Source organism: Myotis davidii, unplaced genomic scaffold (assembly GCF_000327345.1).
Source record: "Myotis davidii unplaced genomic scaffold, ASM32734v1 scaffold26, whole genome shotgun sequence".
Classification (NCBI taxonomy): domain Eukaryota; kingdom Metazoa; phylum Chordata; class Mammalia; order Chiroptera; family Vespertilionidae; genus Myotis; species Myotis davidii.
In genome coordinates, this window is record NW_006299245.1 from 1,421,084 (window position 1) to 1,434,252 (window position 13,169).

General features: G+C 37.6%; 1 protein-coding gene across 9 annotated transcripts in view; it reads right to left on the minus strand.

Annotated features, from left to right (window-relative positions):
- Positions 1-13,168, minus strand: part of PPP1R12A (protein phosphatase 1 regulatory subunit 12A) — a 142,782-nt gene extending 129,614 nt beyond the window's left edge. For 7 of the 9 annotated variants that reach the window (XR_001515724.1, XR_001515725.1, XM_015571118.1 and 4 more), the window contains exon 1: positions 12,760-13,162. Coding sequence is in view for 7 of the 9 variants with exons in the window: in XM_015571118.1 (XP_015426604.1) it covers positions 12,760-12,996 (237 nt within the window). In the remaining 2 variants the exon portion in view is untranslated. Of the gene's footprint in view, positions 1-12,759 lie in introns of all 9 variants that reach the window. The other 2 variants (XM_006774709.2, XM_006774706.2) reach the window with 1 other exon arrangement.
- Between the last annotated feature and the right edge of the window lies 1 nt (position 13,169).

The following is a 13,169-nucleotide window of genomic DNA, read 5'->3' on the forward strand; positions in this document are numbered from 1 at the left end:
CATTACAATCAATTTCAGAACATTTTTATCACCCTAAAATGGAATGTTAAACTTATTAGCAGTCACATCCCACTTCCCCTCAACACCTTCACTCTTTGGCAACCATTAATCTATCTTCTGTCTCTATAGAACTGGCTATTCTGAACATTTCATATAAATTGGAATCATACAATATGTGGTCTTTTGTGACTGGTCTCCTTCAGTTAGCATGTCCTCAAGATTCATTCTCTCTCTCTCTCTCTCTCTCACTCTCTCTCTCTCTCTCCTCTCTCACCTCTCTCTCCTCTCCTCTCTCTCCTCCTTTCTTTCTTTTTAGTCCTCACCGGAGGATATGTTCATTGATTTTAGAGGGGGAAGAAGGAGGGAGAGAGGGAGAATGGAGAAGGAGCAGCAGGAGGAGAGAGGAAGAGGGAGAGGGAGAGGGAGAGGGAGGGAGAGAGAGAGAGAGAAACCATCTATCGGTTGCTTCCCATACACACCCAGCTGGGGTCTAACCCACAACCTAGGTATGTGCCCTGACTGGGAATTGAACCCCCAACTTTTTGGTGTACAGCAGGGGTCCTCAAACTACTGCCCGCGGGCCACATGGGGCCTGCCGGAAACATTTATCTGGCCCGCCGGGTGTTTTTGCCGCCACTGCCTGTTGCTTAGCAGCCGACTCATCCCGGCCCACAGTGCGCATGTGTGGAATGAGCGCCGCACTCTCCGACTCCCCTCCTTCTCTCTGTCTCTCAACTCCTCCTCTCAGTCTCGGTGTGATCAGACCAGTCACAAGCTTGCCTGTGCAGAGCCTGCTGCTGCCTGAGGACTGAGGTAAGAACAAGCTAGGATTTATTTTTTTTTGAAGTTAGGAGGTCTATTTTTTTTTAAATTTTGCAGTTAGTAGGGCCTTTTTCTTTGAAGTTAGGAGAGTCTTTTTTTTTTGAAGTTTTGTTTTTTTATTTCAAAATAAGATATGTGCAGTGTGCATAGGAATTTGTTCATAGTTTTTTTTTAAACTATAGTCCGGCCCTCAAACTGTCTGAGGGACAGAACCAGATCTAGACTAACTGATGCACACTTGCATCACTTGTTACGACTAGCAGTGACAAATATGAAACCGGGCTTTGACCATCTCGTTAGCCAAAAGCAGGCCCATAGTTCCCATTGAACTACTGGTAAGTTTGTTGATTTAATTTTATTTATTCTTCATTTTAAATATTGTATTTGTTCCCGTTTTGTTTTTTTACTTCAAAATAAGATATGTGCAGTGTGCATAGGAATTTGTTCATAGTTTTTTTTTTTAAACTATAGCCCGGCCCTCCAATGGTCTGAGGGACAGTGAACTGGCCCCCTGTTTAAAAAGTTTGAGGACCCCTGGTGTACAGGATGATGATCCAACCAATTGAGCCATCCTGCCAGGGCAGTACTTTGTTTCTTTTTATTGCCCAATAATATTACACCGATTCCAGTAACAATATATACACCACATTTTATTCATCCATTCATCAGCTGATAGACAATTGTGTTGTTTGTACTTTCTGCCTAATATGAACAATGCTTCTATAAACATTAATGTACATGTTTTCGTGTAGACATGTTTTCAATTCTCCTAGATGTATTTTCTACTCACCTAGGAGTAGAATTGCTGGGCTATTAACCTTTTGAGGAACTGTCAGACTTATTTAGAAAGTGGATGCACCATTTTACATTAATTACTACTAGCATTGTAGGAAGATTTAATTTCCCCATACCCTAGTCAATAATTGGTATTATCTGTTGTTTTTATTATAGACATTCTAGTGGTTGCAGAGTGGTAACTCATTATGGTTTTGATGTGCACTACCCTGATAGCTAAGTATTTTCATTTTACTGTAAACTCCATGTAGGTAGTGTTATTATCTGTTTTGCTTTAAAACATATCCCCCCAGCACTTAATATTGTAAGGCACATAGCAGGCCTTTAATTCTGTTAAATGAATATCTTGGGGTGGTGACCACACAATACAATATCCAGATGATGTATTACAGAATTGTACACCAGAAACCTATATGTTATTAAACATTGTCACCCCAATAAATTCAATTTAAAAAATGAATATCTAAAAACTAGTATGAATTTGGGAGTATTTCTTTTGCAGCTGTACATGTAATAGGAGTTATTGACTATATGTAGGAAGTAAAGGAAAAAATAGATGACCCTGCAGTTTTAGTTTATTAAAAGAATGAATTATGATGCCAAAAATAAGAGGTATAGTATATAAAAAGAACAGATGACATAAAAAGAGAACAGTTGAAACTATAAGAATGAATGATATGGAAAAGAAAAAATACACATTTAACAACCTCGAAATAGATTTAAAAAGAGGCATTCAGAAGATAAACAAGGAGGGAGCAGGCTTAATTTGTTAAATTACCTATAACTTAACTTAAACATAACTTTCTCAGGAATGACTTTCCTGATATTCTGGGTTAAATCCTTCTAATAAAAAATTTCATCTCACCATATTCTAACATGTACTAAAATTGTAATTATTTGTTCACACTGCCATTTTCACTACATTGTATAACATGCAGGCAGGGACTGGTGCTTTTAGAGATTAGTATAGTGCCAGGCTTTCCATAAATAATGATTTATTTATTTGTTGCATGAATGAGTTAATAACTAATTTAAATAAATAACAGCACCATATATCTGTAATATGCAAATAAACTGTTTAATATATTCAAAACTTATACAACACAAATTTTATTAATATACTAGAGGCCCAGTGCACGAAATTTGTGCACAGGTAGGGTCCCTAGCTGCTGCCGGCTGAGGCCTCCCTTTGCACCTGCCTTGGCCTGACGCCACCTGCTCACCTGCTCCACCATCCTGCCACGGTCTCACTCTTGTCAGGGCCCATTGGGGCTGGCAGTGCGTCCACTGCCGCCCACTGCCAGCGCTGTGTTGCCAATGCCTGCATGTTCTGCACTGCCCCCTGGTGGTCAGCGCATGTCTAACTCCCTGTCAGTCGAACTCCCGCTCTTGGGGACAATTTGCATATTAGCCTTTTATTATATAGGATTATTATATAGGATATTCACTAACAAAGTAAAACAGATTTTCCTATGGGTGACTTAGAGAAGAAAGATAACATCACATTATGAATGTAACAGATATGTGTCAGCAGGACTATTTTCAAGGTTAGTCTTCTACACTAGATAGATATACTAGAAACTTTACTGAAAATGTATTTTGCATAAAGAAACATTAAAGCAGCATGTTATTTTGAGCAAAACATGTCAAATTTCTAAAAAGTAATCCTTGCAATACAGTGTCATGAGTGAGCAAAGATGTACATCAGTAATTTTCAAGTTTTTTCATCTTATGGCACATATAAACTACTGAAATTCTAAAGCACGCCAGAAAATGTATTTTTTATGGATCTGACAAAAAAAAGTAGGTATAATTTTGATTTATTCACACTGGACGGCTACTGTTGTGTTGGCTGTTGTCATTTTTTTTTTTATTTGCCCCTGACTAAATAGTCAGGTAATGCATGTTTTTAAAAATTCTTGTGGCACATCGGCTGAAAATCACTGATGTACGTATAGTATAATATCCACCAGTAAAAAGAAATTGGAAATATACTAAATATTCATCATCAGACAACTTTGGGATGTACATGTCTACTCACATATACGCAGAGTGAAATCAATATTCATTAACAGAGAAATATTTCCTAAAATGTGTAATATAAAAAGCAGGTTATAAACCAGAAAATTAAGTGTAATTATTGAAAAGTATGTTAGAGATGGATAAAATGAATTTACCAAAGTTTTAAATGGGGTTACCTCCAGGCCTGAAAATTTGGATAGCATTTAGTTTCTTTTTTTATATTTCTCTTTGATGGTTTAAATATTTTTCTTAATATTTTTTAGCTAAAATTCATATAGAACATTAAACAAATTTGAAAATATCATGTTTGAAAATAAAATGAAGATGGGAAAGACAAAAAGGTAGAAGGCATTAAGGCTTAAGAAATACGTAAGGCACTTTCATGTACAACATCTATACTAATAAAAGGGTAAAATGCTAATTACAGGATAGACTGGATGTCTTCTGAACGTCCTTACAGACAAAGCCGTGGCTGCGAGTGCCGAGGCAAGCAGCCACGGCTGGGAGGGCCCATTGCAGAACCCCGGCCGGATGGGCAGGGCCTCCATCATAGAGTCTCCACAGGGTGGGCAGGGCTTCCCTGTGGGTGGTGATGAATGGCAGAGCCCAGGCCAGGTGGGAAGGACCTCCCTCTGCTCTGCAATTGATCCCAGAGCCCCAGCAGGGTGGGGCGGGCTTTCCTGTGGGTGGGGATCAATGGCGGAGCCCAGGCTGGGTGGCCGGGCTTAGGGAACACCTCTCCACTCCCCCCCACCCCCCGCCAGTGCATAAATTTCATGCACTGGGCCTCTAATAAGATAAATAAATACACTGAGAAGATCAGAAAATTAAAGGCATTTTACTGTAAAAAATATTATGGTTGGAAGAGTTAAAAAGTAATAGCTATTTTGAAAGAAAAAAACCTTGAATATGAGGGAAAGTGTTTATGCAGATTATTCCATGTACTTGGAAAGGATATAGAAATTGCTGAAAAAGTCATGTTTTCATCTTTTTAAGAAAAACTGTACAAATTAGGGAAAACAATAGCTCTTAATAAAATACAGTCTTATGATCTGGCAAAAGCAGCATTAAATTCTTTTGTGGGAAATAGAACATCCACAAAAAAAAGATCATGTTCAAATCACAAGCTATAATCTTAGGTTGTTTCATGTAAAATCTAGAAAACACTTTGCTAACATGAAGAAACTCCGAAGCAAACTCAAGTCCCAACAACATAAAGAGTTGACTAAAATCTAAGATGGCTTTTTTATGATCATGCTCCAATTAAGAATAAGCTTTTTACACAATATCACCTAATCAGATAGCCTTTATTAAACTATGATTACCCATGATCTACCTATCCGCCATACTTGTCTCCAAATGACTATCATTTTCAAAATTAAAACACACACACACACACACACACACACACACACACACACACAAATCCTCAACACTGAAAATATTCAAAAGAATGCTCTGGAGCTAAAGCTCTAATAGAAGACTTCCAGAAATGTTAAAGGCAAAAGTATAAATACTGAAATAAGTTTATAGGCCATCTAAAATAATTTTGAAGGCAAATAAAATATACTTATATACTTCAGTATGTTTAATACAAAGTTAAGATAATTGGTGTGTGTGTGTGTGTGTTTTAACAATTAATCCAGGAAAATACACTTTCCCACATACTTAATTTCTAAAAGGGTATATCAGTTCACATCTCATAAAATTTCTCCTTTGCCCTTTTCAGGTATTCAAGAAAATGAACTTTCTACAGCCATATGATTTTTTGTTAAAGAACATGTGAAACAAACAAACAAAAAAGTAATTTCACCTCAAATATGAGTTAATAATCAAGTTAAAGTAATGCTTTTTATACAGTGAAGCTCTCCCTGCAGAATCTCTTACTCAATGCACATAATGCATTTAAATAGATTACTAAAAAGATGACAGCTGAGGAATGTCTTAATTTCTTTCCATGGTTTCTACCGAATGTCATTTCAGAAATGCCTATATGACACATGACAATGTGGAATGTCTCCACCCATAAAGAACATTCAAGTCGAGCAAGCACACTTAGGATAGTAGCACAGAGCTCAAATTTGTCTTTTTATGGTTACCCAGCACAACACTGAAAAGATAAACCACCAAAATACTAATAAGGTCAAGAAAATACTGGCATGCAGGGATCCATAGTGAAAATGTTATTTAGAAAAAAAGATGTGATTAAAATTGTTAGAAAACATAAATTAGTTTCTAATGGCAGTATACTAGGGATTCCTTTTCTAAACAAATACCCAATGATTTGTGTAAAGAAATTAATTTTTAAAATGTTACATAAACTGAGCAAAATTCTACTTGTACTGGTAATCAGGAATATATTCCATTTCAAAAATAAATCTAAAATCTTGCCAAATTTATATAAGTGTTACAAAATTAAGTTTTTGGTACCCAATTTTTTATTAGAACATTTTTAATGTTTGTTAGCTCTTATATTTATCAACACAAACTGTCATCATTTTGTTTTATATGAATTCAGTTCTTCACGAGATTAGTCTACTTTGTGTTCAAATTTTTTAAATCAACACTTACTTTGCATCTGCTAAAAAATGCAATTACCAAAGGAATTATAAAAAATGAATCAAAGCCCCTACTTGAAGGAATTAACTATTTTGCCAGGAGATAAGATATACTAACGAAAGCAGGTAGTGTATATGGGTTTACCTAAAATTTATCTCTTTTCTGCATATAACGGCTAAACACAATATTGGCAGTCCTCAAAATTTAGGATAGATTCTGATAGTACTTACTGCATTTCAATTACCATAGAAAGTTCTTGTAAGTGTTGGCTAGCTAAAAAAAAGTAGATGAAGAAAAAATTATATATACTTGTGTGTTTCATTTCATTCTCTGCTGATTAATGGGGGAAACCTCCAACTACTAATCATCAACCATAATGACTGGAAGATTTATCAAACATAGTGTTAAGTTTGGAACCCAGTTCTGCCATTTATTATCTCAGTAACTTTGATCAAGAGAAAAGGGATGTTCTGAGAATTAAATGAGATATTGGTTGCAAATGTGCCTACCATAGTGTTTCACATATAACAAATCCTCAGCAATGTTCACCAGCCAATTCCAGTTCTCAATGAAAGACTGATACATCATGGCTATTACATATTTAACCCCATCTTAAAATAACACAAAATGACTGTTAGAGATTTTCGATCTTTCAGAGATGTTTATCAAAATCCCAATACTCCACCTTTTCAACATAATTGTTGAACTTTCAAAAGAAAAGTGGGGTAAAAATGGCAATTTTTTTTGCAGGCAGAAATGCAATGAAAACAGCAACTTTGGGAAGTGTCAATAAGTAACATGTTACAGCAGTAACAAACTGCTTTATATCCCCTCCCAAAATAATTATATATTAAAAATCATCTAGCTAGATTTTAAGTACAGAAACATTTCTTATGTGAACAGTGTTTTGTAAAATATGGTAACAAATGGATAATGAAAAAGTTTCTCTATTCCATCTAGTGCTGCTACCTGGCTACACTAGAAAATGCTCAGTCACAGCTTGCAATCACACTGTAGCTGCAGCACATGAAAGATGGTCTTGGTTGTGACACTTCAAAATTAGACCACAAAACTGCTGCCAGGAAGCACAAAGGCAGTAACTGCAGAGAAGGCATTATAACAGCAACAGTGTGGGCACTGATGCCCTACCAGCACAACCCATATATGGCTAGGGTTGTCCATTTATTTGCAGCAAGTGAGGGGCCTATATGGGATTAGGAGTTTTGTTTGTTTGTTTAGATAGGGTTTTTAAAAAATGAATTTAGGATGATTTCAATAAAAATTTTTAAGAGTCATCAGCTTAAAGTGTTATAGCTTCCTAACGAGAATATTATTTAGAGAAAATAATCTAAACTGCACATTCTTTTAATAACATATTTTAACATTATCTATGAGTGATCCAATAGATTATTATTCTAAGAAAAAAAAGGGGGGGGACAATTATAAACTCTGTATTCAGTTTTAAATAGATGTCTCATATATACCAATTACACGATTGCCTAACATGAGACTCAATATCAGCTGCTTCCAGTCTCTTTTCCTTCTGGTTGGAAAACACTTTAAGTAGCCCTATTAGAATACTTTTAAAAAGAGAGTTACATTTCAGATTACAGTCCAGTGAAAACGGATTGGCTGAGAAGATTAAACACTTAAGAAAAGACTGCACAAAAGTATTCCTTTTACTGACAAGACGGGAGTCACATATTTTTACAAAGAAGCTTCAAATGGCTTCTTCAGAAGTTGATAAAATTTGTTTTTTAAGGGCAAAAGTATTTAATACTAAACATATCTGCAAGTCTGTATTGAAAAGTATAACTTGAGTATTTTAAATAATAATCACATAGAACATGGATCTATTTCTACTTTGTACTCCTCTATAGGACCTAGTTCAGATCCTTATAAAAGAAGGTAAATTAATTAATGACTCAACTGAAATTTTTCTATAATTTAAACAAGATTTAAACAGGTTTAGGATTTTTTAATAGGAAGGTTAATATTAAGAAATGTTAAAAATCTCAAGATAATAAAAAATCTGTACAAAATATCTACACGAAGTTATTCATTTCTTTTTTAAAATACAATTTTTACTAAGTGCAAGAACAATAATCTGGATGTGAAGATTTTAAAGATTTACCTCATGACATACAAATAAACTATGTATCTACAATACGAGGCAAAAAATACAATTCGATAAATTTTTAGTGAGCACCTACTATGTGCCAGCCTCTGGAAATACAAAATGTGGAGACTGGGTCCTTACAGTCATCCAGAAAAGACAAACTTACAAACACTATTCAAGTAAGATCCCTTCTGGATTGGCAATTGGGTTGAACCTTGAAGAATGAACAGGATTTTGACTGGCAAAGGATAGGGAGGATAAGAAAAATATGACCACAGGCATGGAAATAAAAAAGTAAAGAGTAAAAATTACAAGACAATGGAAATACACCAGGTATAAGTTAAAGAATTTAAATCTGAATTTAAGGAGTGACACAAAGTGGTATTGTTAAAAGATCAGTCAGATGGCAATATGAATGCTGGACTGGACCAGGGAGAGAAGATATGGGGAAAGCAATTAGCTATTACTATACTCTAGGAATAAAAATAATAAAGGCATAAACTAGGTTGATAGTGAGAATGGCAAGGAAAAGAACTGATGCAAAGGCAAGTATGAAGAAGACCGATTGGATATATGAAGACAAGGAAATGAGGAAAAAAATAATTAAAATGTTTAAAACTTGATGTAGATGTCTAAAGCTTCCTAACAAGAATCTTATGTAGAGAAAATAATTTAAAGGGCACATTCTTTTAATCATATAGTGTCATTTAATGACATTATTAACAGAAACTGGCATCAATGAGAAAAGCAAACTTGGTGAAGAAAGAAGTTTCATTTCAGGTTGAAGTGATAAAAGTGGATTATAAAACTAAATCACAATTATAAAAACCCATATTTGAATAAGATCCTTTGAAGAAATCATTAAGGTAAATGTAAATAAAGTACAGTACGCACTATTCTATGGCAAAAGGATGGACCTCTATTTACTATATTACCACCTAAAGATATATTTTAAAATATAAAATCACAATGTATTGAATAAAAAATTAATACCTCATCATCAGTAGAAAAATGGAAATGAGGGATTGGAGCACTGAAGAAATATAAAAAATGGAAACTGACTTAGAAGCCGCTGGCACAGAGAAAGTAGATAAGATTTTAAGGTAAAAACCAAAAGGCTATACTAAAAACTATTGGAAGAAATCTCAGTCCTGCCTTTTATGCACATCAATATTAGTAAGAATTGACAATAAAACATTCTATTGAAAACTCTAATATTTCTCTCCTAAAATCTTTATAAAGTAAACTGAAGTATAAATTACATAAGTGTAAAACTACCAGGTAGCTATAAAATTAGAGCTGATTATCGCCCACTGTAGAAATGAAAATATACTCTAGACCTCAGTTCTATAAAATCATATGTTTATACAGTTTTCTAGCTATGGGGGAGTGGGCTATTCTAGAGACCAAGATAGCAAATTTGACAAGAAACACAGCTTTTTTTCCCCTACAGGCATGACATACTTCTTTCTTTTTTAAGTTGATTTTAGAGGAGGAGGAAGCGGGGAGAGAAAGAGACTGAGAGAAACATCTGTGTTTGAGAGATACATGGATCAGTTGCCTCCCGTACTCCTGGGGATGGACTCAGGAACCCAGGTATGTATGTGCCTGTCAAGGATTGAACCCATGACCTTAAGCTGCGGGGGAGGAAGCTCCAACCAACTAAGCCACACTGGCCAGGGCTGCATGGCATATTTCTATACAAAAAGAATAGCCAAAAACTGATTATCTTTGTAACTTCTAATGAGAGCACATTTAAACAATTAAAGAAACTTTCAAATATAATCTGCTTATATTAAAAAATGGAGGCAAAATATTACATTAAGAAGTATATTTGCATGTTGTGATATCCCTAAAACTTTTCTCCTAACAGTAAAATTTAGGACACTTGATCAGAATCAGAAAAATAAATGAATATTCCAAAACACTAACCAATAATTAATCTAGTAAAAACATTTTAAGTATTCTATGATCTTTCTAGAAGCTAAATAAAAAAACTATTCAAGGACTATTAAATAAATCAGTGGGTCAACTTTAGGTTTTATAATTTAAGTATTTAGAACAATCGGCAATCAAGAGATCCCTTAAAAACTTAACATTTTCTCGTAATTCTTTTATTTAAATAATGAGTTTTATCACCTTTCACTATCTGCAATCTGTTATCCTGAATTCCCCAAACTCCTTGCACTCACAATCACAATGGGGGGGGGGGGAAGGAGAGTTAATAAAGGAAAAATGAGAGTGAAGAAAAGGTAATAAACATTTTAATGCTTGATATATTAAAGACCTTGGCTTCACTGATTTAAGGAATGTGCAGAAAAATTAACAAAAAAAATGTTATGCAAATGATTATGTATGAACTTGGAAACTTCTGCTTAACCGCTTGTCCCCTAAAACAAAATACCCAATAAAGACTAAACGTATATAATGCCAAACTAACCACTGAATTCAATTAGGGAAGATACTGATAAGTCTCATAATTCTTGCAACATGCCCACATTGAGAGGAAATAAAAAAAAAACAATTTTAAGAAGCCTGTTACATGTTTTTCTCTGCCTACCTAAGCCAATAATATTATTAGAAAATTTCCTTCACAAATTGGATTCCTCCACAAGGGTAATAACTTCACATTTCTGTTTGACAATTTTAGTGAAACATATTGATGTAAACCATTATCCAACTGTATCCTGACCTCAGGCATACAATAACTGTCTTTCAGAATCAATTCCATATTAAAATGTGTAAATCACACTTGAAAGAAATGTGAAAAGATTCATTTCATATAATTACCATTAAGATTCATTCTTAATGCCAAACTTATTTTCACTCTCAACACCTTGTTTTTAGAACTCAGAATTATGCTATGCCTTAAAATAAACTTGAGCCAAATAATATATTACAGACTCTGACTTAATGAAATAGAGAAAGATTTAAAAATCTTGGTATATTTTTACGGGGTGCCACATTCTGAATTCCAGATTTGTCGTGTAGTTTGTCAGTCATTTCAGTTCATCCAGTCAACTTTGTAAACACAGGCTTATAAGCCAAGTTTGATATTAGAATTCAATTAAACTTAAAGCGATGGTCATTCATGAAACAGGAAGAAGTAAAAGGAAAAATGCCACCACACACCTCTCTGAAAAAGGCAGCGAGGTAATACACATAAAATATAACGCCTTAACTTTCAACCATCCGAACAAGTTTTTGTGACAAGTATAAATCTAAATAAAGCTCCAATTGTCCACATATAACCAAGGCAACTTTGAGACATTGTACACGTCTCTCCAATGTAAGGGCAAGCTTCCCTGTAAAGTCGTTTTCTAGGAACTCCGGAGTTGCCCACTAAGAATTAATGTCTTTGTCACCTATTACCGTGACTGAAAAACGGTTCTTTTTTTTTTTTTATGCAGAACGCTACGGGGTTGTGTTGCTTTTGGCCTGTTAAAGGCAAAGGCACATTATCTCCGGATTGCCAATAGTTTCTCCTTATTTGGCTAACATTGAGAGATCCCAATCAGACTACTATAAAACTTTAACATGCACAAAGCATCCATTTTGAGAAAAGTTTGTGACCACCTTCCCACCTCCACAAAAAATAAAAAATAAAAATAAATAAATTTTAAAAAACCAGGGCCTGGTGACTGGCTGTGAAAAGAGTGCCCCGTGCTTATCCCCCTCTTTCTAACCCCAGCGCACACCCCGGGCCCTGGGGCTCCCGGATCTCTGACACTGCGGCCAACTCCTCATTCAACACTTTGGGGTCCGGCGGCGGTCGGCATGCCCCTCCCTTTCGGCCGGTGCACATCAGCTCATTACACCCCGTTTTCCCCTCCCCAGCGACCAAGAGGAATAAAGCAGAAAACAGGAAATCGTCCGCGCAGGGCTCTAGGCTTAGGCTCTTGATTACTATCATCATCATCATCATCATCATCATCATCAGTAACCAAGTCCTACAAACTACAACACATCCGATGCCCCCTTAAAGCCAAAGACGTCCGACTGCCCCGCGTCCCGAATGCCCCTGGCGGGTCCTTGCCCTCAGCATCTCCCGTCCTCCCCAACAGATCCCTGACATCGGGCCCGGGGCACAGCCACGCTACACCCACTCCTCCCGGCCTCGACCCCAAAGCCCAGACACACGTCCGTCCACATGTGGCCCGGGGGCCCCCAGCCGACCACAGTCCCCTTTCCCCTCTGCCCCGGAAATCGGCCGGCTCCAACTCCACCACCGACCCGGCTGAAGGGGCCTCCAGCCCGGCGCCCCCCCGCCGCCAGTCCTCTCCCTCCCTCGCTCCCTCCCTCCCTTCCTGCCTCCGTCCCTCCGTCCGCAGCGGGCAGCCGGCCCTGGCCTCGGGAGGCCCGGAGCGGAGGAGGGGAGGCCCGGCCCCGGCGGGAGATCGAGGGCCCGCGGGGTCGGAGAAGGGGAGGCGGGGCGCACAGACCTGGTGCAGGGCAGTGAGTCCGTCCACATTGGCGTAATTGATGTCGGCGCCGCGGTGCAGCAGCTTGAGGACCTCGTCCGTGTCGCCGCTGGAACAAGCAGCCAGGAAGACGGCGCCATCGTCGAACTTCACCTTGGTTTTCTGGCGCTTCACCACGGGAGGCTCGAGGTCCGTCTCGGAGCCGATCCAGCGCTTCAGCTGCTCGTTCCGCTTCTGCTTCGCGTCCGCCATCTTCATCCCCTCTCCTGCCGCCGGGTCTTCTTATCGGGAGGAGGAAGGGGGAGGCGGCGAGGGGAGAGAGCGAAGGCAGGGGGTGTGTGACGGCTCGGGGAGTGCGGGCCGGAGGCGGGCTAAGAGCCGGGAGGCGACGCTCGAGACTTCCAGTATCCCACAGAGCACTGGGGCGGCGA